This window comes from Sphaerodactylus townsendi, linkage group LG08, assembly GCF_021028975.2.
Source record: "Sphaerodactylus townsendi isolate TG3544 linkage group LG08, MPM_Stown_v2.3, whole genome shotgun sequence".
NCBI lineage: Eukaryota > Metazoa > Chordata > Lepidosauria > Squamata > Sphaerodactylidae > Sphaerodactylus > Sphaerodactylus townsendi.
Window position 1 is genome coordinate 21,724,146 of NC_059432.1, and position 27,987 is coordinate 21,752,132.

General features: G+C 41.1%; 1 protein-coding gene across 1 annotated transcript in view; it reads right to left on the minus strand.

Annotated features, from left to right (window-relative positions):
- JMJD1C (jumonji domain containing 1C) overlaps positions 1-27,987 on the minus strand; it is a 169,816-nt gene that overhangs the window by 39,556 nt on the left and 102,273 nt on the right. Inside the window, exon 3 of the mRNA XM_048505035.1 lies at positions 24,236-24,349. Coding sequence (XP_048360992.1) covers positions 24,236-24,349 — 114 coding nt within the window. The remainder of the gene's footprint in view (positions 1-24,235; positions 24,350-27,987) is intronic.

The window sequence follows — 27,987 nt, forward strand, 5'->3', positions numbered from 1 at the left end:
AGCACAAGCTAGCATAAAAATCAAGGTAGCAAATACCAATATAGTTTTTTTTTTAACTGTAGCATCCAGGATATCAAGAATGATTCATGGTACATGAATGCCAATGAAAAGATTACAATGAGGGGTCATTTTACAAGAAATTTAAAAAAATACATGTGGTTGCATAGAGTTTTATTTATTTATTTATTTATTGAATGTATACCCCGCCCATAGCATGGGGACAAAAACTACTGGTGGCATTTCTGTCCCATAGTTCTCTATTTTTTTTCTCTGTATAGTCACTCCACTTCTTTCTGACCTGGTACAAGTATATTTTCCTGGAGTAAATATATTTTATAAAGGCACTTTTCTACAGTACAGAAGGGAGTGGCTTAAAATAGTTGCTCTTTCTCAGGTAGAAAAAATGGGATAAATAGGCTATTTAACTGGTTTTCAAAATATGTACGGCTTCTCCCCCCTTAATGTTGAAAACCGAAGTTCACTTCCTCGTGAATAAATGCCACAAAGCTCTGCGGCACTTACTAGTGATTATTTTGGACTGCACTGTAAATAATTTTATTTAATTCTCCAACGTTTAATGAAAATGTGTAGCATGCCAACATCTTATTCCCTATTTAACCATGAAAACTGAATTTAGACCTTTTAACGCTGTAAAAAAGTAAGATTGATCTTGTGCCTTTTGACAGCCAAAGCTCTGCTGGGGTATGTTTTATATTATGTAAATGTGGGGGAAAGCAAAAAACAAAACATTACGTACAAAGAGAAAAATAAAGCAAAATGCTACATGGGATTATCTTTCTGTTATAAAAATGTATAAGGCTTGCTCTTCTGGCAGACATCAACAAATAAGAGGAAGTAGGTAGCATGATGGATTTATAGGCCTCTTAATGCTTTTATCCAGATGATCCATAATACCTTCTTCATCTTCACTGAAGATTAGAAGAAGAAAACAATCATCTCCACTAAGCTAATTGAGAAATAACATTTAGATGCTCTATAAAATTCTGTGGGTCTTCTGCAAGCAAGTGTTAATAATTTATTGATTATACATTACAAAGTAATATTCAGTTCCTCAAATGTTTAGTGCAAACAAAAATGAGAGACAGATTCTTTACATGGGGTTAAGAGAAATAATTTTTTTCTAATTGGAAGAAGCATTTTGAACATCTTTCCAGACAAAAAGTAAATTTTCATGGGCTGTTAAGGTTCAAACAGCAAGGCAAATGTCTACAGAACTCAATAACACATAATATGTTCAAAAAAAAGTTTACACACGGGCTACTAAATATACAAACTGGCAGGAAGTCATTTCTGGCTATTTATTTCTGACTGATGAAGATTTAGGGAAACTCCTCTTTTATATTGTCCACTGGCCCACTGAAAGTTGGCAGAATGAAACTTTTTTTTCAATGGCACCAGTTCTGAAGTTCTAGGGGAAGGAAAGGGGGAAAAAAACTGTTTTAATTTTAATTTACCTGTACCAAAATTTCAGAAATGTGTAAACTGACAATGCACTGCTGTATGTCTGTATGGCAGTATTCTTTGATAGCAGTGGAATATACAGTGGAACCCCGGTTTTTGCCGGTAATCCATCCGACGACGCTTGGCGAAAACCGAAGCTACGCCATTTGCGCATGATCTACACAAACAGTATAACAAATTTACGCAAACAGCGTAAATTTACGCAAACGGCATAGCCGAAAACAGAGGCACCCGGCAAAAACCGAGGCAAAAAAACAGCTGGGGGAGACTGGCGAAAACCGAAACCGGCGAAAACCGAAGGCATCGATTACCGATGTTCCACTGTAAACTATTTTGGTTACAGAAATATTCCTCTCCTAAACACTGTGCAACACAGTTGCTAATTAAAATGGCTAAGATTCAAGTGACTGTGAAACTATTCTGTGATCAGTTTTCTTTGAACAGCAGACATATTTCAAACTTTTTAAAGTGACAAGACTTTCAAAAGCAAATTGTGATATCGCATGGGGGTCAGCTGTTCCAAAGAGAAAAATTTAAAATGTCACTAAGCAATTTGGAAAGCTCATTGATTGATCTAAGGACCTCTCTGGTACTGTTTTGGTACATGTATTTTGTCCAGAGGTGATCTCATATACAAAAATGGATAAAAATGCAATCAAATTTCTGAATATATGAGGTGCGGGTTCACATTCTGAAAAAACTGCTAAGGAAGCACAGAACAATTAAAGGCTGGAATTGCGGCTTTGCATGCAGGGAGTCATTTGAACATAAAATCCATACACAGGTGCAAAACTGTATATCAATTGCTATTTCCTTTGATGGCAATTTAATTTGTGAACCTGAAGCCTATTGAAGGTACATATTAAGCTGATAAAGGTCCAACAGCTACCTGAACTTAGAAATGTACAGAAATTGATCTTTATTTTATTTACTTCATTTTATTTGAAGTTGAAGTATTTTATTTATTTATTTTTTTAAAAAACTGATGTCATTCTGATAGATAAGAGGGATTTTCTGTAATCAGTGCTGCTCTATACTACTATTTTTCAATTGTTGTAAAGGTAAAAGAAGCAATACATGGAGAGAAAGAGGAAGTAGAAAGAAAGAAAGAAAGAAAGAAAAAGAAAGAAAGAAAGAAAGAAAGAAAGAAAGTATAGCCGCTGAAGAGAAGGCTTTTTTGGCTGAAAATATACTTTGGTGACTTCCTGTAGGCTGGTCATAGTCATCTTGCCCCAGTATCTTTCCTGCCTTGTCACGGAGTGCAGCAAATTCAACAGGCTCTTTGCTTATTGATAGGCTTCATGCCCTTTGGATCCCAAAAGGACTACTTTCTGTGCCTGTGAGAGTTTGTAGTCTTTTTTTCCTTGTAACTTTGTGTCTGTGGTCCTGCCCTCCTTATGTTTCCCTTTTCCTGCCTCATTGATTGATGGTGGAGAACAACCCAAACAAGATGGCCTCCACCATCCAGGAGAAAGAAAGCCATCACTTTTACAGAGTGACATGCAATTCCAATTAATATGGAAAGCATACATGGAAAGGAAGGCTTGGAAAGTAAGATGAGAAGTTCAGTCTTGGATGCTGGAGACAGGAATTAACATTGAATTGGAAATATCAGAAAATACAGGACTCAACTGAGAATTAAGTTCAAGGTTGGGGAAGTTTTGATGAAGTTGCCCACTCACAGCATGGAAGAGAGCTAAGGAGGGAATTTGTGGGACCAAAAGGGAAAGCAGAACAGTTTCCAGTGTGGAAAAATTTAATAATAAGAGGTGGTAAGAGAACTGACAATGACCCACACAGAAGCCTGGAGTTAAACAGGGAGGGAGTGATCAACTGCATGCCAGGCAGCAGGAGGAGGATGACATCAGAGCAGAAACCTGTTGATTTGGCAATATGATTAGTCATTTTGGCATGAAGAGTTTCAGCAGAGCGCAGAGGGAAGAAGCCAGATTGTGAAGCCTCAAAACAGGCAATAGCAGAAAGCTGAGACAGTAGAAGGAAGCAGCCTAATCTAGCAATTTTGAGGCAAATGGTAGAATTGGTCAGTAATGGAAAGTGGCTGGGGGCGGGGAGAGAGAATAAAAGAATGGCTTTTATCGAACACAGTAACATGTAGTTGCATTCAAAAGAAAATTTCCCACTAACAGAAGGGGCAGAATACTTTCACCAATCCTCCATCCACTCTGTGGTAAGCTTCCAACTCCACCTTTGTGCTGTTCCTGGGAGCACCCTGTCTCCCAGGAGCAGCCTTTCAGGGGGCATTTTGGGCTGCAAGGAGGTAGGTCCTGCTCTGCTGCTGGAAATCTCTTCAGTCAGTTGAGCTTTTGTATGGGATCCAGTCCAATGACATGTTTGAACACGAGCCACAGGAAAGCTAAAGCGGTGAGAGATATGACAGTTAAGGATTGAAAGGGGATAGGATCAAGCAGGCTTAAAGTGAGGTCAGCAGGGCAAAGTTCTAATAGCCTGGTTTTAGCCCACATATGGTGGGAATTACAACCACTACTACTTGTAATAAAGACACTTGAACTGATTTTCATAACTTGACCAACAATTTCCTTTCATTCCCTGCTTGCTCCAGTGAACCATTGTTGTTTTTTTAAAAAATCAAAACAGTGCATTTAATGTCCCAAGATCAAGAAAAGCAATTCTTCCAAAATAAGGGCAGACATCACTGCAGCAGTTATACTTCAGCTTGCTTTCTCTAACAGCTACCCAGTTTTGATTTCACTTGACAATAAATGCGGAAATTCTGTAAAATGAAACATGAGTAATCCAGCCCCCAGGAATTTAACAGAGTGCAGGGTATGCCATCGTCAAGTCTGTAACCCACGTGTCTGTCTGCAGGCTCAGTGCACAAGCACAGAATTAGCATGCTGAGAATTCTCAGCTGTTTTAAGAAGTTGCTTGTTCTCAAGATTGCGGAGAATACTTCTTCCTACTTTTCCTCCATGACTTAGCTCTTGCAGATATAGTCAAAGTTCCTGAATCCTAATTCCTATAAATAGAATTAAACTCTGCAAACCGATTGAAGTTTCATTGGTGCTATTCATTCTTGTACTGAGTATTTGTTTGGGCAGTACACATACAGCAAACTCAGTACAGTAATATGGAACTAAGATTTGGAATCCAAATTCAGAGCTATAGAAAAGTCACAGGTGCCTTTCATGTACTTCAGCAGCAGCCCACATAATCAGAACCTCCTTCTTTAACAGCCTTGTCGCCGCCCATAATCCAAATTGGTTATTGCTTTTTTAAGCATTAATTTGAACTGAAGTCTTTTTTCAAAATAAAGACTAAGGAGATTTTTGCAGTCCTCACGGAGGTCAGAAACACATGTCTTTACCATCTGTGGTCCAATTAGCTACAGCTTCCACTAGCTGCTTAAAGATGGATGATTTAAGCAAAGCAATGAAAGGAAAACTGGCATACACAAAGCATCCCTTAAAATGTAATACCACTTTCAAAACAAATGGTTAAGCACAGATTAGTAGTACCATACAACTTGATAGAATTTCCCCCCTATAGCTGCACATGCTGACCTAAATTTATCCATTCAATCAAGACTAAAGAACTTGACACTGTGAATAAGAGCTGGTTTTATGCAAATGTTGTAGAAGTTAGACATTTCTGTTTATAAAATAACTATAACAACAACAATTAGAAAGCTAAACTGCAGAAGTCATAGTTTATGTAGCAATTCCATTTATGTAGCAAGCGGTATTTTTCTACATAATGTTATTTTCAAAATTCTCCACATTTCATTATGACCAATTTAATTTTCTTTTCCAGAAGCATTCATAATTCTGCACTGAACTAGCAATTACACAAGCAGTAAGCACAAGGGCTGTGTGCAATGTTTTTCTGTATTTTTCAGGTTTAAAGGACTTGGACATTAAAAAAAATTAACAAGTCAAACCCCATATCAGTTTTGTGGAGTTTTTGGACTTTTTCCAACTTTTCCAAAAAAATTCAGGTCTATTAAATCTGATCTGCCCCAAAATCCCAAGCCCCTGAAGTCTACGTGGATCTTAGATGCAGCAGGCAACACAGAGCTAATGCTGGACTAACGTGCAGTGTTAAGATCTATACTACCTGCCACCTCTGAGACCCAAATGGACTGGGGGCGGTGGGGGGAAGCTGAATGCTAGGCTCATTTGGCTCTGCACCCAAAGTCCATGTGGACTCAGTATTTAGCTCTTCCCAGCCACACCTCCAAGTCCACATTTTTTGGGATCTGCTTTTTCAGCTTCCTTGTACTGCCATTTTTCACGGTATGGGGGGTGGGTTCCCAGTTTGACTGCCAAATGCACATCCCTAGTATGCACACTAAGTTTAAATTCAGCTGAAATTAACAGAAATTATTGCCAGGAACCAATATTAGCAATTACTCTTCAATTTGTTTACTTATTCCTGGCTCTAAAAGGAGATGGTAATGGCTGTGTCACAAACCTTTCTTGAAAGAAAAAAGAATGGAAGTTCTATTCTGTGCACAAGAGAATTAACTGATTAGTTTCTTTCCTTCCAACTGTGTTGAAACAGCTGAGACAGCCATTATTTTCAACAGGCACTCACCACTTTCTCCAGTTTTTAAAAAAACAGCTGTTTTTTTCCTTCTTTACACTTTACACATGTTGATATCAAGTGCTGAATCCTAGGATGTATCACAAAACGGCTGCCTACCACATCTGCATATCAAGATCTGTATTTTTAATGCTACATACAGTATGGTGATGACAAAATGCAGAAACTACTGATCATATAACTGTAAATTTTCACTCAGCAAGCAAACAGAATACCATATAAAATTCTTTAAAATGCAAATGCTGATTCTCCACTCCTGTGAGAAAATTAAAGACCATGTCCATCTGTCAAAGAAGGGGGTGGGATGGAACTGAAACAGAACCTTGAGGGTGCCTTCTGCTCTGTGGTAAGGAGAGCACTGTGATCTTGGGTGACTTCCACTGGTTGCATAGGGAGGCCCAAGGACTTAGGTAAGGTTTTTTTTTCCCTCGGGTTCAACCCCCCCATTCATGTCTGAAGCTCCGCCCACCCGTTTGTGGGTTTTTAAAACATTTTAGTGTTTTTTGGTTTTTGGCCTGCAGGGGGTGCATTTTTTAGGCTAGCAGCACCAAACTTTCAGGGATTGTTTGGGGGAATCTCTTGATGATATCACCCAGGTTTTGTGAAGTTTGGTCCAGGGGGTCCAAAGCTATGGACTTCCAAAGGGGATGACCCCATCCTCCATTGTTTCCAATGGGAGCTAATAGAAGATGGGGGCTACACTTTTGAGGTTCCATAACTTTGGATACCCTGAACCAAACTTCACCAAACCTGGGAGATATAATCAGGAGAGTCTCCTAAATTGGCCATGCTGGTAGGGGCTGATGGGAATTGTAGTTCCTGAACATCTGGAGAGCCGCAGGTTCCCTACCCCTGTGCTAGCTTATTGCACCATGACAGCAGGCACCCCCAAATTTCCCCAGATTCTCCTTTTAAATCCACCCCCTTCGGCATGGATTTAAAGGGAGAATATGAGGTCCTCAGTTTAGAAGAAGAAGAGTTGGGATTTATATCCTCCCTTTCTCTCCTATAAGAGACTCAAAGGACCTTACAATCTCCTTGACCTTCCCCCTCACAACAAACACCCTGTGAGGTGGGTGGGGCTGAGAGAGTTCTGAAAAGCTGTGACTAGCCTCAAGGTCACTCCAGGCTGGCTCTGTGTGGGGAGTGCACAGGCTAATCTGAATTCCCCAGATAAGCCTCCACAGCTCAAGCAGCAGAGCAGGGAATCAAATCTGGTTCCTCCAGATTAGAATGCACCTGCTCTTAACCACTACGCCACATTGAAAGTGATGCTGTTTCACGGTGGGGGATAATCCACCCCAAAACAGCATCACTTTCAATGTTGTTTAACTGGGGACCCCAGATTCTTCCTTTAAGGTGGATTTAAGAGGAGAATTTGGGCTCTCTAGTTTAAACACCATTGAAAGTGATGCTGTTTGGGGATGGATTCCAGCATCACAGCGGCTGCCGAGGAGGGGGGGGGGGGCGCAAAACTCAGATATTGCACCGGGCTCCATTTTTCCTCTATGCCTCTGCCCAGAGGGGAGGGGCAGAAGGAACTGCCAGCCGCCGGCTGGGAGCCCAGCTGGTGGGGGCAGGGGAGGGCAGGGTGGGGGAGTCTGCCATCCCCGGCCTTGGAGAGCTGCTTTTATAAGCGCTAGGCTGGGGGCAGGTCTTGGGGAGGTGTGGCCATGCCCTGGGGCGGGTGGGGTGTGGCCCCACCCCGAACCCCCCATAAAAATCTATACCTACGTCCCTGGGGAGGCCTGACTAAATTGCCACTTCCCGTCTCCCAGGTGGGAATCTCCTGAGCTCACTTTAAATACTTTCTGAGGTAAGGAGAATAGGAAGGAATCTAACCAACAGAACATTAACAGGAACAGGTGAAAACACTGCCATGGAATAAGATGTGTCACCAACAACATACAAGAAAGTAAACTGGTTTTGGGGAAGGGTAAGAAAATTGGCCTTCCTTCATCAGTAATTCGTTATGTAAGCCTTTTTAATTCTGGACTACTCAGATTGACTATCCCTTCCTTTCTGTTCCCTGGGGGGGAATGCCCTCTATCTCAGAGCAGAGAAATCTTCATAGTGAGTATCCAAGCTTCCATTCTTGTTCTGAGGAGGAGGGCATTTTGATCTCAGGGCTTGCAATAGCAGTGACCCTCAATCTGGATGGGAACAAGTTTTCAGCCACCACATGCTGCCAGCAGTGTGTGCCTAGCAGTGGCATTGGTCAATGACAAAGAGCTGATTTTATAATACCTTGCAAAGATCAAAATGGAAGACCATGTGGCTGCCTTACATTTCTCTTTTACTGAGTCTTGATCATCAAAATCTGCATTGATATCCATGCTTCAAACTGAATGAGTGGATGCCAGAAGGTATAGGAATGTTGCTAGTCATGTAGATCTGAAAGATGCATTGTCTGATACTATAGCTGATTGCTGATCTGGACATCTTCCTTCCCTTGTTCAGAACTATCAAAGAAATGAATAAGAAATCTGTTTTCTTCTGTCCATCAAATATATATTCTGAATTCCCTATGCAGGTCCAGTGTGTGCCAGGCCTCTTCGCTGGCATGTTTTGGTTGAGGGTATTATGGTAGCTGTGGCCACTACCTGTTAGTATAGGACAGCCCTGAGCTGCTGATGGACCCCATCTTGGAGGAAGGATAACATCTGACCCAGACATGGGTTTAGTGGATTGACATGTTTGCAATGATACCACCTTGCAAAGGTTTTCTATGTAGAATTCTATAATCCATGTGAAATGAATTTAGTGGATATTTTCCTGGAAGCCATGTTGGTCTCTGCAACTTCCAGAGTGTAGCCTAGGTCTAACAACCAGTTTCTTTCAAGATCCACATCATCAGTTGAAGCCACTCTGGATCCAGATGTCATACTGAACCTTGTTGTAGCATATCTTGCATTGCTGGAATGTGCCGGGGTTCTTATATAAATAATTTCCACCAGAACAGGGGACCAGTGTCTGTAAGTCCACTCTGGAGCCACAAAGATAGCTAAAGCTCACTCCTGATGCATCTTCCTCAATGCCTTTGGAATCACTAGAAGTGGAGGGAAGGCATACAGGGATCCCTTAGACCAAAATTAGACCAAAATTAGGGAATCCACATATTTGGCTGTGGATGGTGGTATATGGAGAAGAATCATGATAATCAATGATTGGCAGTGAAGCAAACCAGTCCACTCTCAGATAATCAGATTTGATTACGACTTACTGGAAGATTTCTATCTTGATGGACAACTTGTCTATCATCATCTGCTGCTAAACCAGCCAGCTTGCATGTTGAGGACTTCCTGAATGTGCTCTGCAGATATCAACTGCAGGTGTGTTTCTACCCATGAAAGAATGCTTTGCGCTTCTTGATGCAAGGTAGAGAATCTTGACCTTTCCTATTTGTTGACATGAGCCTTGGCAGAGATGTTGTCCATCCTGATGAAGATGTGTTGAGGGAAAGGGGGGAGGGGATACAGCCTAAAAGATGAGGTGCAAAGAATGCATGAAAAGAACAAAGGGAAAGAAGATGATTGAAATATTTCTGCTAGCTCAGGGGTAGCAACAGTTAGTGAAAGAATTCTTAGATGAAAGGTAGATTTAATACTGTTAAAATTTTATTAGTGCTTAAACAACTTTATATCACAAAGGATTCATAGAAACATCACAGATAAACAAAAAGATAGCTCCTGTGGACTTTTAATCCTCAGCTGCTCTCCCTGGGAAAAGCAGGAAGTAAACTGGGCTCAGGAAATTCTAGCCTGGGAGACAGGAAGTGGCAATTTAGTCCTGCCTCCCTGAACAGCTGGTGGGAATCACCCAAGATCAAGATGCCCTCTTCAGAGCAGAACAAATTCTGTAGTAAACAAAAGGAAGTGTATTGTTTGGACAAAAACTCTCTTAAAATCATAACAGGTAGGACTGGCAGAATGCCTAGTAAGTCTGCCAAACTTACACTGCAAATACTGAATTTAATAATGTAGTATAATTAAACACATGGTAGTATATTAATTGTTGCCAAAATTATTTACATATTTTAATTATTGCAAATACTTTCTAGTTTACAGTTTAAGAATGTTTCAGTGACCCCACCCCTCCCAAAAAACTGAGCAAGTCCCCAGACTTTTTCATGCTACTCATTTGAAATGAGTAAAATTATTTGAAAAACAGTTTTTCTCACTCAAAATGAAAAAAATTCATAAGATATTTTCAGCTCTCTCCCAGATTTCCCACTTTCTTTCATTACACATTTTAACTCCTCAACCCCCCTCCCCTAATGAAAAAGTAGTAGGGAAGATCCTATCCCTATCATATTACTACAACTGGGTGCAGTTTATTTGCCTATTTAATATATTTATACTCCACCTTTCTTTTTTCCCCCCCCAATTTGAAGTCTTCCCCAAGTCAAAGGAGACTTCCTCCAACATAAGTGGAGGAAGTGCCACTTAAGTCAATGAAAGAGACAAGTCAGTCAGAGGAGCAGACATTTAAGTCAGGAAGGCTATTTACAAACTGATTGGTTACACACCCTTCTGTTGTTGTTGTTGTTGTTTTAATTCTGGAGATTTTGCCAGCCCTTCTCTAGTAATACAAAAGAAGTTGTACTCAAAGCACTTCCACAGGCACACTGGCCATAGGAGATGGGGTGAATTCTGCTTTCCATGCTAACATTTTTCATACTACATGAGGTGCTGCCAGAGAAGCTCCAATCTTCAAAGGGATTTACCCCTGTCTTTCTCCCCAATGTGGATTCAAATTTGCTTATATTATACTCCATTCCATCTTTACAATAGTTTGTATGAGTAGGTTACGCTGAGAATATATGATTTCTTTCTGAATGGTTGGCAACTCAGGTTTTGTGTTCTGGGCTTAGTAAATGCAAGAACTGTAGTCAAGAGAAAAGGCAGGCAATGTGGGAGAAGGCCCTCAACATATGGTCATGATGTAGACAGCACGGTGTAGCAGATAAGAGTAAGTGGACTCTAACGTGGAGAATCAGATTTGATTCCTTACTCCTCCACATGAGCAGTCAACTCTTACCTAGTTAACTGGATTTATCGCATTTCTTGGCCATGGCAGTGGAAGGCTGTGGGTTAACTCATTACATTTGGGCTTAAGTCACAGTTTTTTTCAGGAACTTTTTTCATCATTCAGCTCTTTCTCACCCACCTCACAAGGTGTCTGTTGTGGGGACAGGAAGGGAAAAGAGTTGTTGTTGTTGCTGCTGCTGCTGCTGCTTTGGTCTTGCTGAATATGTTGCATTGAGGAGAAGAATAAAAATTCCCAGAGTTCATCAAGTCCAGTTCATCATCTCCCTCTTTCTGTCCTGAAGAAAGTTTCCAAAACTTGGTATAGATTAACAGGAAGTTGTTCTGTTATGGAGAAGGGCTTTTTTCTTGGTGAGCAAGTTTAAAGTTGGCAGCATAACAGGACAGTTATGTATGCTTGTATTGCTTTGATGCAATTTGACCAGACGTACAAAGTTTTTATGAAACGTCATGCACGACATTGTCAGCTGTTAATGTTCAGCTGTGTAGGAAAAATAGCAGGTGTGCTGTTGTGGTATCTTAAAACACTGTGTGCGTGTCTGTGTATATAGAGTGCTGTCAAGTCACAGCCAACTTATTTCATTTATTTATTTCGTTTTGGATTTTTACCCCGCCCATCCCTATAGAGTTTTCAAGGCAAAAGACTAGGAGAGGTGGTTTGCCTTTGCATGACTCTGCACAATGACTATGGACTTTCTCATGGTCTCCCATCCGAATACTAACCAGGTGCCAGCACTGCTTCTGAGATCTGATGAAATCACGCTAACCTGGCCAAAACGTTTTTGGGTGATATACCACTTGACTTGGTTTAGACACATAAGCACGGCAGTTCTGAAGAGTCACATAATCTGCTGCTCTTTACCATGCTAAACTGTCCCCTTAACAAAACAATTGTCCCCTAATAAAAAATGTCTGGCTACCAGCCTGAATCAGTAGCCTAACCTTTTTCTGGGGGTGGGGGAATTTCCTGCCACTTCAACCAGAGGTAATATAAAGAGTGTAATGAGGCCTATATTAACCAGAGAGAACAACCATCTTTGGCTCTTCTATCATGACACATCTTTTATATAATCAAGTACAACTTGCCTTCCCTGTGAAAAGACTCACAATGAAAACAAAGTGTGTCTAGGACTTCCATTTCCCCTAGACCAAAAATTTGCAGGCCATTTCAGGCATAGTTTCTGCACAATCTCCATTCCTAGAGTCAAATATGTGAACCAACAAGTGGTTGTTGGTAAAAAGTATCAGGCATTTTCAATCAGCAGGATATTCCTAAACAGAGTTATATCCTTCTAATCCCATTGAAGACAATGGGTTTAGAAGGGTGTAATTCTTCTTAGGGCTGCACCTTAAATTACTTACTTTATACAATGCTAACAAAACTCAGGATTTTTTTTTTAAAAAGAGATAGCCAACACAAATGTTAACAAAAGGGCCAGGTTTACACTAACCAATAAAGTAAATTTTCTCCTCTTCCAGACCCTATGTGTTTCACTCAGTGAGGCATGACTGGGGTAATCACTCTCTTGGCTTTTTACCATTCATTTTATTACTGTGGTCCATACCCTGTTGATTTTGCCATATAATGTACAAAAATTCTAATCTCAACAGAAGGTATGCAACATCATGTAATCCCCAAGATGTAACATAATTTGTTAGAAAGTTTGCTCAAGTTTGGGGTGTTGTGGGATTTCTGGGCTGTATGGCCATGTTCCAGTAGCATTTTCTCCTGATGTTTCATCTGCATCTGTGGCTGGCATCTTCAAAGGATCTGTGGCTGGCATCTTCAAGTTTGTTCTTTACCCCTGACTTCCTGCTTCTACATCCAAACCTCATTACTTTAAGAGTGTATTCACTTAGGAAAATAGTGTTGCATTTAGCCAAGCAATTTCTACCCTTATGACCATTGCAATTCCATCATCTACTGTAACAAGCTACTTACAATTTGCAAGATACTGTGCAATTCTGGATGATTAGCTGATTTAGCAGACAATACAGAAATATAACTTCTCAGGCCCCCAAACATACTTGATTTTCTTTTTTGAAACACCCATAAACAGACAGTCTTCCATTATGTTTCAAGATCACAGTCATACTGGAGAAGACAGACTGACTCAACAAGTTTCAAGGCGAAATAAACTCTATCCCATTGTTCAAAGAGGGAAAAGGTCTAGTGAAATCTCAGTTTTGCCAGTTTTCATTCCAAACACTTCTGCTGACTCTGTTTTTGTGATTTCATGGTAACACAGTGTTAATGTTTTTATGACCTAGATAAAACAAGTGTTGTGATCATTTTGTACTGCTATATAGCAAATTAAAGCTTAGCAGTTATCAATTGTTTGCCCTTGCTGCAACTATTCCAGTTCTACAGTATCTTGTTAGAAATAGAGTAACCAGAACCGTACACCGTATTCAAATGTAACTGCACCATTTAGCTATACAACTGTTTTAACTTCTGTGTATTTCTACCTCTTAGCAAAAGTAAGTGCTGGGGAAAGTGACTTCCAAGTGAAAATGGAAAGAAGACCATCATCACAGGGTTTGGGGTTCTCTTCATTTGGATGTTTGTTAAGTCTTAGTATAGGGTGGGAAGGTTTATCTTTCTTTACTCTGTGTTGGTTGTTTCTTGTGTAAAATTTCTTCTGTGTTGCTTTTGGAGTTTTTCTTTCAATGCTGGTTTGGGAAGGAGAAAGTATGCTGAGATGAGAATAGTCTGGGGAAATAGATACCAACTACTGGGGAAGAGGGAGGTATGATGGTAGAAATTCAATGCATCGGAATGAAGGAGGGAGTTCAGACAATTTGATGCTTGTCTGCCTTTTTCCTTCCAGCCCAAGTCAGTTGCCAGGTCAGGAATTAACCAGGTCTTAACAACCTATTATTGAATTGTAAGCTGGTTAATGGGAAAACACCTGCCCCCTAGGAGTTAATATTTTACAAGCATAATGATCAGGCTTGTATCACAAAGATCTAGTGCAGGGGTCTGCAACCTGAGGCTCTCCAGATGTTCATGGACTGCAATTCCCATCAGCCCCTGCCAGCACCACCTCATGAACACTTTCCAAGAACAGTCGTAGATTTTATTGCTGGAAGTTCTGCGGGAGGCTAAGAAGGTAGATGTAACACTTTCTGAGTACCCCTTCTGCCTTAGCATTCACCGCTCAACAGCCGCATGGTTATTCTGAACCACTGATGGTTCAGATGCCAGAAGGGTCCCTGGGATAGCATATCCGGGGACATTGGAAGCTTGAAGGCAGATGTGGTTGCCAATTCTAGGATGGAGGAAAACCACGGACGTCTTGGCCGATGAGGTGCCACAAGGATGACTCTGGCCCTCTCTGTTACCATCTTCCTCAGCACCCTGGGGAGTACTGGAACCGGAGGGTACAGCAGGGTTTGGGGTCAGGTGGCCGAGAGTGCATCCACCTCAAGGGCTTTTGGATGTTGGAATCTCAACATGAACACTGAAAGTTGGTGGTTGTCCACCAAGGCGAACAGGTCCACCTCTGGGTTGTCGAATTTCTGTACGTTAAGATTGAAAATTGAAGGCTTGAGTTTCCATTCCACCTCTGCTATGGTCTTGTGACTCAACCAATCTGCCGTGATGTTGAGACGGCCCTGGATGTGTTCCGCAGTCACTGAGAGAAGGTGACGCTCTACCCATGAAAGAATGTTCATCGCTTCCTGATGCAACCAAGATTACCGGAGGGGGGGGGGGCGCGCACACACACACACACACACACACACACACACACACACAGACCGGTTGTTCAGGTATGTTTTTGCTACGTTGTCTGTGCGTATCAGGACATGGGGCCCGCTGATTGACAAACAGAAATGTTTCAGTGCCAGGAAGATGGACCTGGTCTCCAAGACATTGATGGGCAAGGACGCCTGTTCCTGTGTTCATAGCCCCTGAACGAACTGACCATGCATGCTGGACCCCCCAGCCTTGTAGGCTTGCATCTATGAACACTTGAATTCGTTCCAGGTGGAGGTAGATTTTCCCTCTGGAAAGGTTGTTGCATCTCATCCACCATGTGAGGCTTTCATGCAGCTGACTTGGAAGGAATAATGGACGATCCTTCTTGGGCATGATTTGGTGTTAGTACAGGCGCAGAAAATGCTGGAGGGGCTGAGCATGTAATCTTCCCCATTGTACCATGTTGAAGACTGATACCATCAGTCCTGTTGACCAGCTGAAGAAGAGATGCACTTCTGGATGTGATCGTGGTTCGCACCGTTCACTGGATCCAGGAGATTTTGGATGGAGGAACGAATAGGGCATTTGAGGTGGGGTTGATTATCGCTCCTAGGTGCTCCATCCGTTGAGAGGGGTGCACTATGCTCTTGGACAGGTTGATTAGAAAGCCATGCTGTCTGAGAACCTCCTGGAGCCTGTGGACATTCTGAATTGTCTACTGCCTGGACCTGAAGCAGATCAGGATGTCGTCCAGGTAGGGATGAACATGAATGGCCTGTTCCCGGAGGAGGGTGATGGGAGCCAGCAAGATTTTGGAGAAGATTCTGGGTGCCGTAGAGAGATCAAAGGAAAGAGCCCTGAACTGGAACTGCTCGTTGCCTATTGCAAAACACATGAATCTCCTGTGGGCCACATTGATCGGCATATGCAGGTAGGCCTCAGTTAGGTCCAGGGACGTTAAGAAGTCCCCTGGTCATAGAGCCTCTACTATGGACCAAAGGGTCTCCATGCGGAATCGATGTAGTTTGATGTGGCCATTGACGAATCGAAGGTTTAGTATGGCCCTCCAGTCTCCATTGCGTTTAGGCATGGTGAAAAAATGTGAGAACACTCCCAAGGATGTCTCTGAGGAAGGGACTGGTTCTATCGCCTTGATACTGAGGAGATGTTGAATGGTCACTTGGGTTCTCCAAGCTTTCATTAAGTTGGAGTTCATGCGAAAGCAGGGTTGGGGGATTTTTGCAAATTCTATAAGGTAGTCCAATTGAATGATTTCTTTGGTCTATTGGTCCACGTGGTCGCCTGACCACTGCTGTTGGAAAAGTTGCAGGCAACCCCCTACTGGAGGAGTGTGGTAGTCAAGGTTTGGATGCTCTGTCTGTCCGAAAGGAATCGAACTTGGCGCTGGGGCGAAAGGAGCGATTGAAACTGTTATTACGCTTGCGAAACTCGTTGGGGTTGCCAGCACATGCCGTCCCTGGATGGCCTGGGTAGTGTTATGTGTGAGCAGAATGTGGAAGAGGTTCTAGCAGGTGTAGTGTTATGGTCTGACTGGCGAGATTTGGGCATGGCCTTTTTCTTACCTCGGGTCTCTACCAATACTTGTTCTAGTTCTTGTTCAAACAGCATTCCCCCCAGAAGGAGTAGCTGCTTCAACCAACTGCTTCGACCAGCTGCTTCGAATGGTAATCAGCTGGCCAGCAATGAAGCCATGCGTGGCGCCTAGCAACTACTGCCGTGGCCCTAGTCACTAACAGGAGGGAGTCAAAGTTGGAATCAGCTAAGTATGACACCCCTGGAGGAGTCTCTGTACCCCTTCTCTAACTCCCTGCTCCTCTGGTGGAACCATTTCCAGGAGCCTGCACAGCCAGACTATAGTAGCTCTGGCCACCGTCGAGGAAGAGGAAAGCACTTTAGTTGCCGCTGCAAGACCCTCGTGTACCCTTTTGAGCACAATATCTGAACGTTTGTCTAATGCGTCTTTTAAGGTCCCACTGCTATCCTTAGACACCAAGCCCCCTGACTGAAGTGCAGCCACAGGGGCGTCCACTAGTGGGGTCTGAAGCATTTGGTGAACATAGTCAGGGACAGCGTACAGCTTCTTGAAGGTTGTTGGGAATCCCTTGCTAGAGGAGGGGTTATTCCATTCTCTCCTTATGTGCCTTTCAAAGTACTCATGCAAAGGGAAAAACATTTTATTGAGGTCCTCCTGGGGGAAGAAGTCTTTCTTCCCTTTGGGACACCCTTTGATGGGTTTAGCAGATGAGGTGGATGGAAATGAAGGATCCACCGTGACCTCCGGGTCAGTTATCTCTAAGGCTGAAATGGTTTTAGAAATTAAAAAGGAAATGCCATCTTGTTTAAAGAACCTGAGTATTTGATCAGTTTCATCAGCAGGAGCCTCTTTAGTATCAGAAAAATGGTCAGAGATGTCTCCCAGTTCCCCCTTGCTGGCTTCCTCATCACCTGGGAAGGCTAAAGGATCTTATTGCCTAAGGCTGGCTTTGAGCGGAGAGGGGGAGGAAGAAGTGGAGGGGAATCCCCTGTGCCTGGAGGATTCTCTGACCCTATGATACAGGTAGATTTCTTCCCTCATAGTTTTCCTGAATAAATCCACAAGGTGTTGTGGGGAAGCATTCTGCCAAGGGATAGAGGCTAAGGTGTCTGGGAGTGGGGATTCCATCTCCTCCTCCCCACCCCCACCATCGCAATCTTGCCTGATGTTGCTAGCATTGGAAGCCTCCGGCTTGGCCATAGATGCAGCGATGACGTCCTCCATGGCCCTATATGGGACACTGGTGTTGCCAGATGACTCCTCCGGGCTCTCAGCACACCCCCGACCCTATATGGGATGGTAGTGTGCTGGGTGGATCCTGTCCGATTAGCTGCCATGGCCTCGAAACGATCTGCACCCACCACAACCATATCTGGGCTGCTGGTGCTTCCCGCCGAATCGGCCATCTTTCCCACAATTTTTGTAGCCGGAGGATTGGCGCAGCAAGACTTCTTGCTTCACGGTTCACAGGACTTCAAGGAGGCTTTTCTGACACCACCAGACACCACCAGGGTGGAGCGCGAGCCCTTCGATGCTGCTCTCATCCCCTCTGCCGAGGAATGAGCAAAAGCCTCCTTAGAAGGAGAGGAAGAGAAGGCTGCCACCTTAGCATTAAGTTTTGGCAGGAGGGAAAAAATGCCACTCCGAGGCTGCACGCATAAGGCGGCTTCCCCCAGTCAGAAAGAAGACACAGAAAGGGTAGACTAACAACACTGAAATGCAGGCAACACAAAACAGAGGAAAATTGTAGCAGATAATTCTGAACATAGCGCAGCCTATTCAGAACTCTGCTCTCCGTGCTGAGGCAGAAAAAATACTGGAGATCAAGATGGGCACCCAAGCAGTTCACAGGAAGTGACAAGTTTGAGTTCCTGCCTCCCTGAGAACGGGTTGGAAAACACCCATCATGATGTCATCCGCCTCCAAGAGAAGCCCCCTTTTATGTCCTCCGCCTCCATGAGAAGCCCCATTTTTTGCCTCCACGTAGATCACAGAAGAATGCATCTATCACATTTAATATTTTAATTCCTTAGATCCTTCCCATTGCCATTTCCTCATCTTGAAGTGGTATTAACCAAAGTGTACTGGTTCAATATTTTACAACATTATGGGCAAAATCCATTTAGAGTTGAAGTCACCTACTGAAACTAAAAAATTTATCTCTCAGTAAAATCCATGCAGCTTCAAAGTGTTCAACCATGTGCTCCTTATCTCTTTTCACTTCCAAATTATTTTGCTACAGTACTACCTGAACAAACTGAAGGGAAATGCAGTAGTTGCAGAATATGTAATGGTATGTTACAATAATTTTGCACAATGTTTAGCTCAATGAGGCTGCTTCCACAAGGAGGCTTTTTCTCTGCCTCCCAAGCGGAACAAGTTTCAGGTGATTTTTTTAAAGCATCCAAATAATGTTGTGCTTTATATATACCCTGTTCTATTGTCCTCTGTTCTCAATATGCTCTTTCTCATATGTGCTCCAATTTTTTTTAGACAGGTGTGCCCAAGCACTTTAACATATAGTATGGAAGAAATGGTGTACATTTCCCTGTTGCAAAGCCCTAGTCCACACTTGTACTATTTTCCCACCATAAACCCCTGTGGGTGCCATCTTTTCAACCTTTTTTCCTCTGCTATGCCACCAGATTTTTTTTAAATGTAATCACTATTTCACTATAGTTCTGGAATGATGTATCACCTCTTTTCTATTTCAAATTTGAATTGCTGTTAATTCCCAGTTCTTTTTTCTTTTTTTAAAATGACGTCTCTAACCTGTTTGATGTGGAGATGTAAAAGGAAAGGTTTGGGGAGCTTTTGTCCTGAACTGGAAATTTTTGGCAACCATTAAAAACTAAAAAAAAAAGTCTTATGAAATATTTTTCCTTGAAATTATTAAAATATTTTTTTTTAAATCCCAAAGTTTTACTCACTCAAAATGTATAGCATGAAAGGTCAAGAGGTTTCTCCCTTTCAATTTTTCCAATGGAAAAACTGGGAAATTTGTAAGACCACTGGGAAAAAAAACTCCTATGAACAATTTATTGGAATAAGTGGCATACTTTTAAAGACAAGGTTACATTCACTCAAATAGTACAGCATTAACTTTTTCCATTGGGTAAATGGGAAAATTTGGAGGAATACTGGGGGGAGGGGAACTTCTTAACAACCAACCTGAAATGAATGAATTGCAATGCCTTTTGAGAAAAGTGGTTTTAATGCGTTATTTAAAAGTCTGAGGAATTTTAAAAAATGCTTTAGTACTTGGGATATTTGCAATATATGTATATTAATGCAGAATTATGCATTTTATGTTGTCAAAAGACCAAAATTGGTTGGGGGTTGACAGGAAAGTTAGTATCACATACATCTCAATTTTCCCCTGAACGTTTCTATTTTCCCACATAGGAGCAAAATTTCTAGAAATTTCCCTATGTTGGGTTAATATTATTATGTTACTATTGCACTACAGCTCTGTAATGATGTGCTGTCACTTATCTATCTCAAATTGTATTCGAATCATTACAACACTAATGAAAAGGACAAAAAAAGGAAGCAAGTTGCCACAGCAGCAATAATGATGTTTCCCAAAAGAACCAACGCAGAGGGAACGGAAGGAGGGATTACTAAAACTTGCTCTATGCTGGCCAACCCTTGAGACTACTACAGAAAGTACAATGCAGTGGTGAGTCCTCACCAGTGTCCTGGTAAGAGCACTCATTGTACCTGCTGTGCTCATGCTGGCTACTAGTTGAATTCCAGATCAGGTTCAAGGTTTTGGTATTAACCTTTAAAGCCTTGAGCAGCCAGGGATCCACATATCTTTGGGACTGCATCTCCCCATATTGCCCACAAATATAAACACCGGAAGTAATTTGCATATGCCTTTCATGCTAATTGGATCACAGAAATCTAGAGACCAGCTTCAAGTGACGCACGTTAGGTGTAAAGTCAAATGAACACAGTTTCCAGTCCCATGGTACTGCTCTCATCTAGTGATCCACTTTGCCTTTGGAGGGGCTCCGATTACTATTTGCAAGGGCTGCACACCATCCAAGAGGCAGATCCCAATAGTTATAAATTATGTTTAAGTTAGAGCTATAAGAGAACACCACCAAGAGGAAAACATGCTTCAGCACATACTGTAATGTACACAGTCATTCAAACATTGCACAATAAACCAAAGGTGTGTTGGTGATTACGCACAATGCTATGTTCCTGTGAGTGAGCCCTAAGGCGAAGAAACAGGGAACTTCATACAAAAACCACAAGGACTGTTCGTTAAGTTCTTCCTCCTAAAACCCTATCAGACATTAACATAAACTGTAACAGCTAAGGAGGAAATAACTGTTTCTGAAAATCTCATCTCCTTAATCAGCCTCTCATTCTACCCTTTATAATTCACTACTTCTTCTCAACCACCTACAACAAACTCAATCTATTTTTCTCCAAGCAAAAAAGTGAAAGGAAGAGTTTAGAATGGCGAAGGGAAACCTTGCAACTGACTTAACTGATCTGCATTTTTGGTAAATGTACAGGGTAAAGATAATAATTTACACTATATTTCATAATCCAGTCTAATTAATCACAAATCCACACTTCTATGATCCTCTTTAGTTGTGGTGTGAGCATATTATTGCAAATCCAATTGTATTTGAGATTAAATCATGCTCAGAACCTAAGTTATCCAGTCAGTATTTATCAACTGCCATGTAAGAAAATGTACCTTGCATGTCCTTTTGGATAATATTTACGTTTTTAAATAAACCAAAGAAACCACTACCTGAAGAACCACTTTGGGCCCCCACTCCCTGGCATCATGCAGCTGGCCATTGGGGATAATACCAGGCTTAAAACCAGGCTTAGGCCTTAAAGTCACCTGGCACAATGACAATACTTCCAGAAGTGACATCAAAATGTTGGCTACATTGATGGAGGCGCTCTGGTATTTGGGTAAAACTCTATGGCAAAACCAGCTTCTACCATAGAGTTTTTACCCAAATACCAAAGTGTCTCTCACATTGTCAGCCACACAATGACATCATTTCCAGAACTGATATCATTGTGTTGGTGACACTAAGGCCAAAACCTCATATTAAGCCTGGTAATACCCTGATCTATCCTTTCCACACTGGTTGCCAAGGAGTACCTGCCAACATGACAAACACACCAAATAAAAACCACTTTAAGTATGCTCATAGACTTTCTGCTAATGGATTCACCTATCCATTTCTGGGAAGACTCACAAATGATAACTAGGGCTACTCTCCACTATGATTTTAGCTGGATAACTATTAGTTCACTCAGGCAATTACACTATTATCTGAAAGTTTTCTTAGTACATTTCAAAAGAGCTGCTCTTACCAAAATAAAACTCCCCAAAATCATTAGACAATGCTATTAGATAGACATTTCCCTTAAAAACCTTGAGACAACAAATAGTATGGCATCCAACAACTCCCTTCGGTTCAACAGTTTTCCTTGGTCAAAGAAAGCCCTTTGCTAAGGTAGAGGAAAATCTTGCAGAAGATACTATTCAGATCTGCATATTATTGTTTGGGATTATGATCCAAAAAGGGAACCAAGAACACAGCAATTCTAGAACTTAGAACAATGCTGTTTCATTATATAGATGGAATACAGAATATCACAAAAATAGGAGCGATAAGCAAGTGGCATTCCAAGCTTACAAGAGCCAGCAAATTGTGGCGTGCATTTTCATATCAGGACTTTGCCTGATAATTTGTTTGTGCCACAACTGTCTGGCCTGTTCGACTTTGGAGGGGTGGCGGTGGTAAATAATAGATACCTGTAGCTTGTATGATGTGATTCAGAACAGGTTCATCTTGCTGCTGGACTAATATTTAGCAAAAAGCTCTACAACTGTCCAATGGCCCCACCCCCTGCATCTGTCTGATCTGTATGATGCCTATGCATTAGGGGAAGGCCCATACATACACCTCCTTCCCATGATCAAGGATGCCACTTTTGGAATGTTATTGATAACACAGAGGGAGCATTCATGAGGACGCTTCCTCTGAGCATAGCTGCACATTTTCATAAAGAAAGATTTTCATTAGGTTCATCCTAATGAATGTTTTCTTGCATTAAAATAAAGTGCAACACAATGACTATGAAAACAGCTATTTGTGCAACAAGGACTCATCTTCATTCACTGCCACATTACTGATTTACTTTCTCAGTCTAAACTCCCAAGGCTTTCTTGAAAGGACAAAGTCTCCTTGGCGCTTCTGTCATACTAATGAAACCAAATACGTGTTCAAGTAATTGCCAAGAAACCCACTGACAGGTTGTTGTATAAAATGCTACATTTTTCTCTAAAATATCAATTTCTGACTTTTTCAAACATATTTGGTCATTTTTCTACAACAATATTTTCTACAACTTATTCTCCTCTGGAAGGTTCAGGTAGTGATTAAATCAGAATTGCCCATACATCACATAAAGCTTAAAGCTCAGTTCCCACATCCAAGCAATCAAGTGAATAGCCTCTTACACAGTAGCCATGTGAAGTTCATTCCATTTAGCAAACTGATTCTATGAGCTGCCCCAAAATGTGATCCTACTTATTCTTACCACATTATCAAAAAAACAGTCATTTTATTAGCACAATTTCAAACCTCTAACGAATAAAATTTTGGACTGCCATAGTGAAAATTGCCACAATTGTGTGTCGAGCCATTCACTTCACCTAAATGGCTTACTATATGCAGCAAACTATACGTGATTACACTGAAACAAGTCACCAGCATCAGTACTTTAACTCAACCCAAGATACTACAGCAGTTATATCTTCAATTAACATTCTGGTCTGAAACTTTGACAAACTTCAAAAGTTAAACAGCCCTTTCAGAAACAGGGCAGTATAGATTAGAAGGAACCAATTTTTATTTGGAACTACTATCCCACAAAACCCAGGCATCATTCTAGTGCAGTGGTGGCGAACCTATGGCACTCCGATGTTCATGGACTACAATTCCCATGCTGGCAGGTGCTAATGGGTATTGTAGTCCATGAACATCTGGAGTGCCATAGATTTACCACCATGGTTCTAGTATAATACATAATGGTTCTAGTATAATACATAATAGCAGTTCAGAAGTGTTTACAGACTGCATTGGGCACTTCACCACACTAAATGAGTTAGTTTTATTTTTCTTAAGGTATTTTTCAAAATATATTTTGTTACTCACCTCCCCCCATCTCTTATTTTAATGTAAAAAGAATTTACAAGTATACAAATGTCATACTTAGGGCAATAATTAATACAGCTGGAGTACTGCAGCTGCAAAAGAATCACAATTATTTTCTGAAATCCACAAGCCACCAATTCTGACCTCAAAAAAAAGATAATTCCACAATAAATGGTTTCTAGTTTGCAGTCTCAGTTAGCAGAGAGGACACTGCGATTTCAAAGAAGTTAAACTTCCAAAAACTGACAATGAATATAGTCAAATGTATTTTTAAAGAGAAATTTTAATGACGAAAGTTTAACTAAATTATAATTTTAGGCTACTGAACCATGAATTACTTAAAATATAATTTCTCTAGTGCCAAACTCTTTACAATATATCCTTATCAATTTCTTTAAAGTTGCCATCCACTCCGAAGGCGATGCTTGTTCTCACTGAACGACCAAAAGGATATGCTCAGCATGGACCTGCCTCAACACACATATATATATATGAGCATACTTGTAAGAGTAATAGTGCAATCCTATATTTAGAGTTATTCTTGCATAAACCCACTGACATCAACTGGAACAACGTTGCATATGATTATGCTATTAGTATTGCTCTCAACTTGAAATGCATACAATTTACATAAACAACAGAAACTTCTTACCTGATAGGGCTGAAAGGCACTATCTTCAGTTACAAAATCCAGCTGTTTGTCCACAAGGAATTCAACTGCAGTGATAGAACTGTATACACTTTTTCCAACCAAAGGTTTGAATGTCTAAGGATAAAAACAAAACAATATAAAATTGATTTTTTAAAAACCTAAACATACCATGCTTTTAAAAATTTGTGTTCAATTTTTTTTTGCAAAAATAATCACTTACTGGAGTATTATATTGTACAGGGGTGGAAACATTTCCTATGGAAAATGTTCCATTCCTGTATTTTTCCTGGGGACTTTTTATTTGTATAAATACATTGTCAATAAATTAGCCAGTAACATTATGAATGAAATTCCAATAAAGCTCAATGTTTTCAAAACTGTACCTAGCTTTTTCCAAAAGTGGTCCTTATGAAGCAGATATATTGAGGTTAGATTCAGCAATCTATCTGCTAAAAGTGCTGACGATCACAGATTTTTTCTATATTACCCTCACCCCAGAACTTTCTCACTATGGGGAAGTTTAGTCGCAAGTGTCATGACGCCCATGCACATTAATAGGTCAACATGCTGCAATGGGGGGGGGGAGGGATGAGGAGAGGACAAAAATACCTTCCTTCTCTCATCGCTGCAGCTCCAGTTTTCCCCAATTTGTCCAGTACATTTGACAGGAAGTTTGTTTATTCTGAAAACCCACATCATTGCTGACACTTTAGTATGACAGGAAGACTGCAATATATCTTAATTTAGAAAAATATCTGAATATTGTATTCATCCTGCCCTTACACTTGAGCATTTTCCCTCAGAGAACCATTTCCCTCCCCCCAACCTGCATTTACTATATCTTGTTTCACTGAAAGACAGAAGCTCAATTGTGACCAAATACCCTTCTTCCTGTGGAATGCTCTGCTTGTAGGTCTGCTCCTAAAGAACCAAACCTACAGTGGAACATTTCACAGGAAGAAGATGGGTATTTGGTCACACTTGAGCTTCTATTTTTTGGTGAGACAAGGTATACCACAATGTGGGTTCTCTTCACCATAAATCTGATAACTTCTGAATTTTCAGACATATAAGCAGCAGAGAGGAACCTGTGATAAGGAAACAGACATCACCATGATGAAGGACTGACAACAGGGTTGTCCACCAATTTTTTCCTTAATTCTCATACACCCATAAGTTGACCTATACATTCTCATAAGTAGACAAAGAAAATGGGGACACAACGAACAGGAAGATGGTGATTTTTAAATGACAAAATAGAAATTAGAATTGTGAAGTCTCCTGAGTCTGTGGAATGATGGCAATAATTAACTGGCATTTTCACAAGCAGGGATAATTAAAACAAGACCTATGTAATAGGCTCTGCATTCTGGCTGTGTTCTAGAATGAGTGGATTACCTCCAGGTAGGGTCTGAAATTCTCCTGGAATTATAGCTGACCTTCAGATGCCAAAAAACAATTCCCCTGGAGAAAATGGAACCTTTAGAGGATAGATTCTATGGCATTAAACCACACTGAGGTCGTCCCTTCCCTCCCAAACCCTAGGCTTCTTAGGCTTCATACCCAAATCTCTAGGACTTCCCCAACCCAGATTTGGAAACCGCATTTGCATCACTTATTGATGACTGGGTATTCAGATTTCTAAAAGATGGAAGCTGCATTCAGATATAACAACCAAATGTAGTCCAACTGAGATTTCTCTGGAACAGAAACATCCACCATTTGCCATGCCTGAGCAAATGCTCCTTGCTCCTATCTTTCCCCCCTCATACATACAGTATTATTAAGTCATCGTGACCTGAGCAGCCTTGAAAAAACTCCTGAACCCTTTATGCCCAAATGCAGGTAACTGGGTAAATAAATGAAGGTTCTAGCCTTTCAATTTAATCCAAATTTAGAATCCCAGTTTGCAAGAGGAGTTTGTTTCAAGGCTTCACAAACTTGCATACCCTTGACCATACACTGCACAAGAGGGGAGGGAGACAAAAAGGCCAGAGGAAGCTAGGAGACTGAACAACAGGCACAACCAATAAACTGCATTTGTGGCCATTACAACAAATCTCAGGTTAATTGCAGCTTGTCATGAAGTCTAAATGCAGCTAGACAGAATCTGATTCAATACAATTTCCCAGGATGAAGCATGGTGATGCAGAGGCTTGGCTATGAAATGAAACAGACATTTATTGAGTGGAATCCAAACCAACTGATTTGGATCAGTGCCTTGCTGGAATCAATTTCTACAAGCAGGTAGTGCTGCTGCTGCTGTACAGGGTGAGCAAAGGGCCTCATTCTCTTTGTGTCTGTTTGAGTGAGCCAGTATAGCTGCATTTTTCCCCACTGACTTCAAACAATACTGGGAGATGTGGAATTGATGGGTATTTATACATTAGGAGCACCTCTTTACAAGAAAGAAAAGGAAAGAGCTACATGATGAGGAAAGAGAAGAAAGTGAAAAGCATAAGCCTGAACGGATCCAAGTCAACAGGAAGACAGAAACCAAGCTAGGTTCGAGCAGCCTTTTTGCACCCCCACCCCCAGTTTACTTTCCAGCTTATTGTACTACCCCAGCTAGGGGTATAGCTATTTTCTACATACTTTGCCAACCTTTGACAGAATGTACCACCCATTCTGCACCATGATGTATTGTTACTGAATAGCTATGTAACACCACATGGTCCCAGGCATAAGAGAGAAAGATTATTAGGAAGGCCATGTGCTCATACAGAAACATCACAACAGGCTGAACATGCTCCCAGCAATTTATGTGCAGACATTTATTTAAGAAGGGGGGGACGTGAATTTAACAATGATGTGACAGGATGTAGCTAGCACAAAGGAAAAATTGTTATCCCCAGATTTATTCAGCCCACCATCAATGTATGCAGTTCTGTGCAGCCAGTGTTATCATGTTGTGTGTTTTAAGGCTCATTTCCACATTTTACTCATAACAATGCGGCTCTCCACAGACCAGTAATCTAGTAGCTGCTAGTCTAGTTTCCCTAAATCCCTTAACTGGCAACCTCCAGCAGTCTGTTATGGTATAAATATTCTAGCAACAAAGGAAGGGCTCCAAGTACTTTTCGTCTTAATTTGTTAAAGTGAATAATTAGCATGCTAGGTGTGGTGTGCATATTTTTGTATTCCACAAACAGTAATGAAATGACTTCTTTAAATACAAGCACACATATAATCAGAAGGGTATCAGTTTAAGGAAGGAGAGAAAGTCTCCAATTTGGAAAGCTAATTCTCAAAAAAACAGAACTAGCAGTGTACACAGTAGGTAAAAATGTTCCCAAGCCTAGCTGTTTTTCCTCCACATGCACTACAATAATCTGCACTCAGCTGAAGAGACACAGTGTGGTTTCAAAGATAAACAACAGTAATAATGTTGAAATGTTACCCTGGAAACCCTACAAGGACACAAAAATCTGAAGGCTGAAAGCAAAATAAACGGCTTGTACCCTGTTTGTAAAACAATCCTGCTCTCAGTAGATTGTGCTATAAGGCAGTACCGTCTCATGCAAGTAAAGAAGCAAAATCAAACAACATTTTACAGCATTAAATAGTAACCTGTTCCCAGTTATTCTAAGGATTTCCATTTCAATTTACCACACATACTTAATTACTTTTGTGACTTGTACCTACATAGGCAAAGAGAGCAGCTCAAACACGCTCATTATGCAATAGATTAGTTAATTCTAGAACATTAGTTGTACAAAGATGCCACTAAAAATCCTCTGCCTAATGTGCAT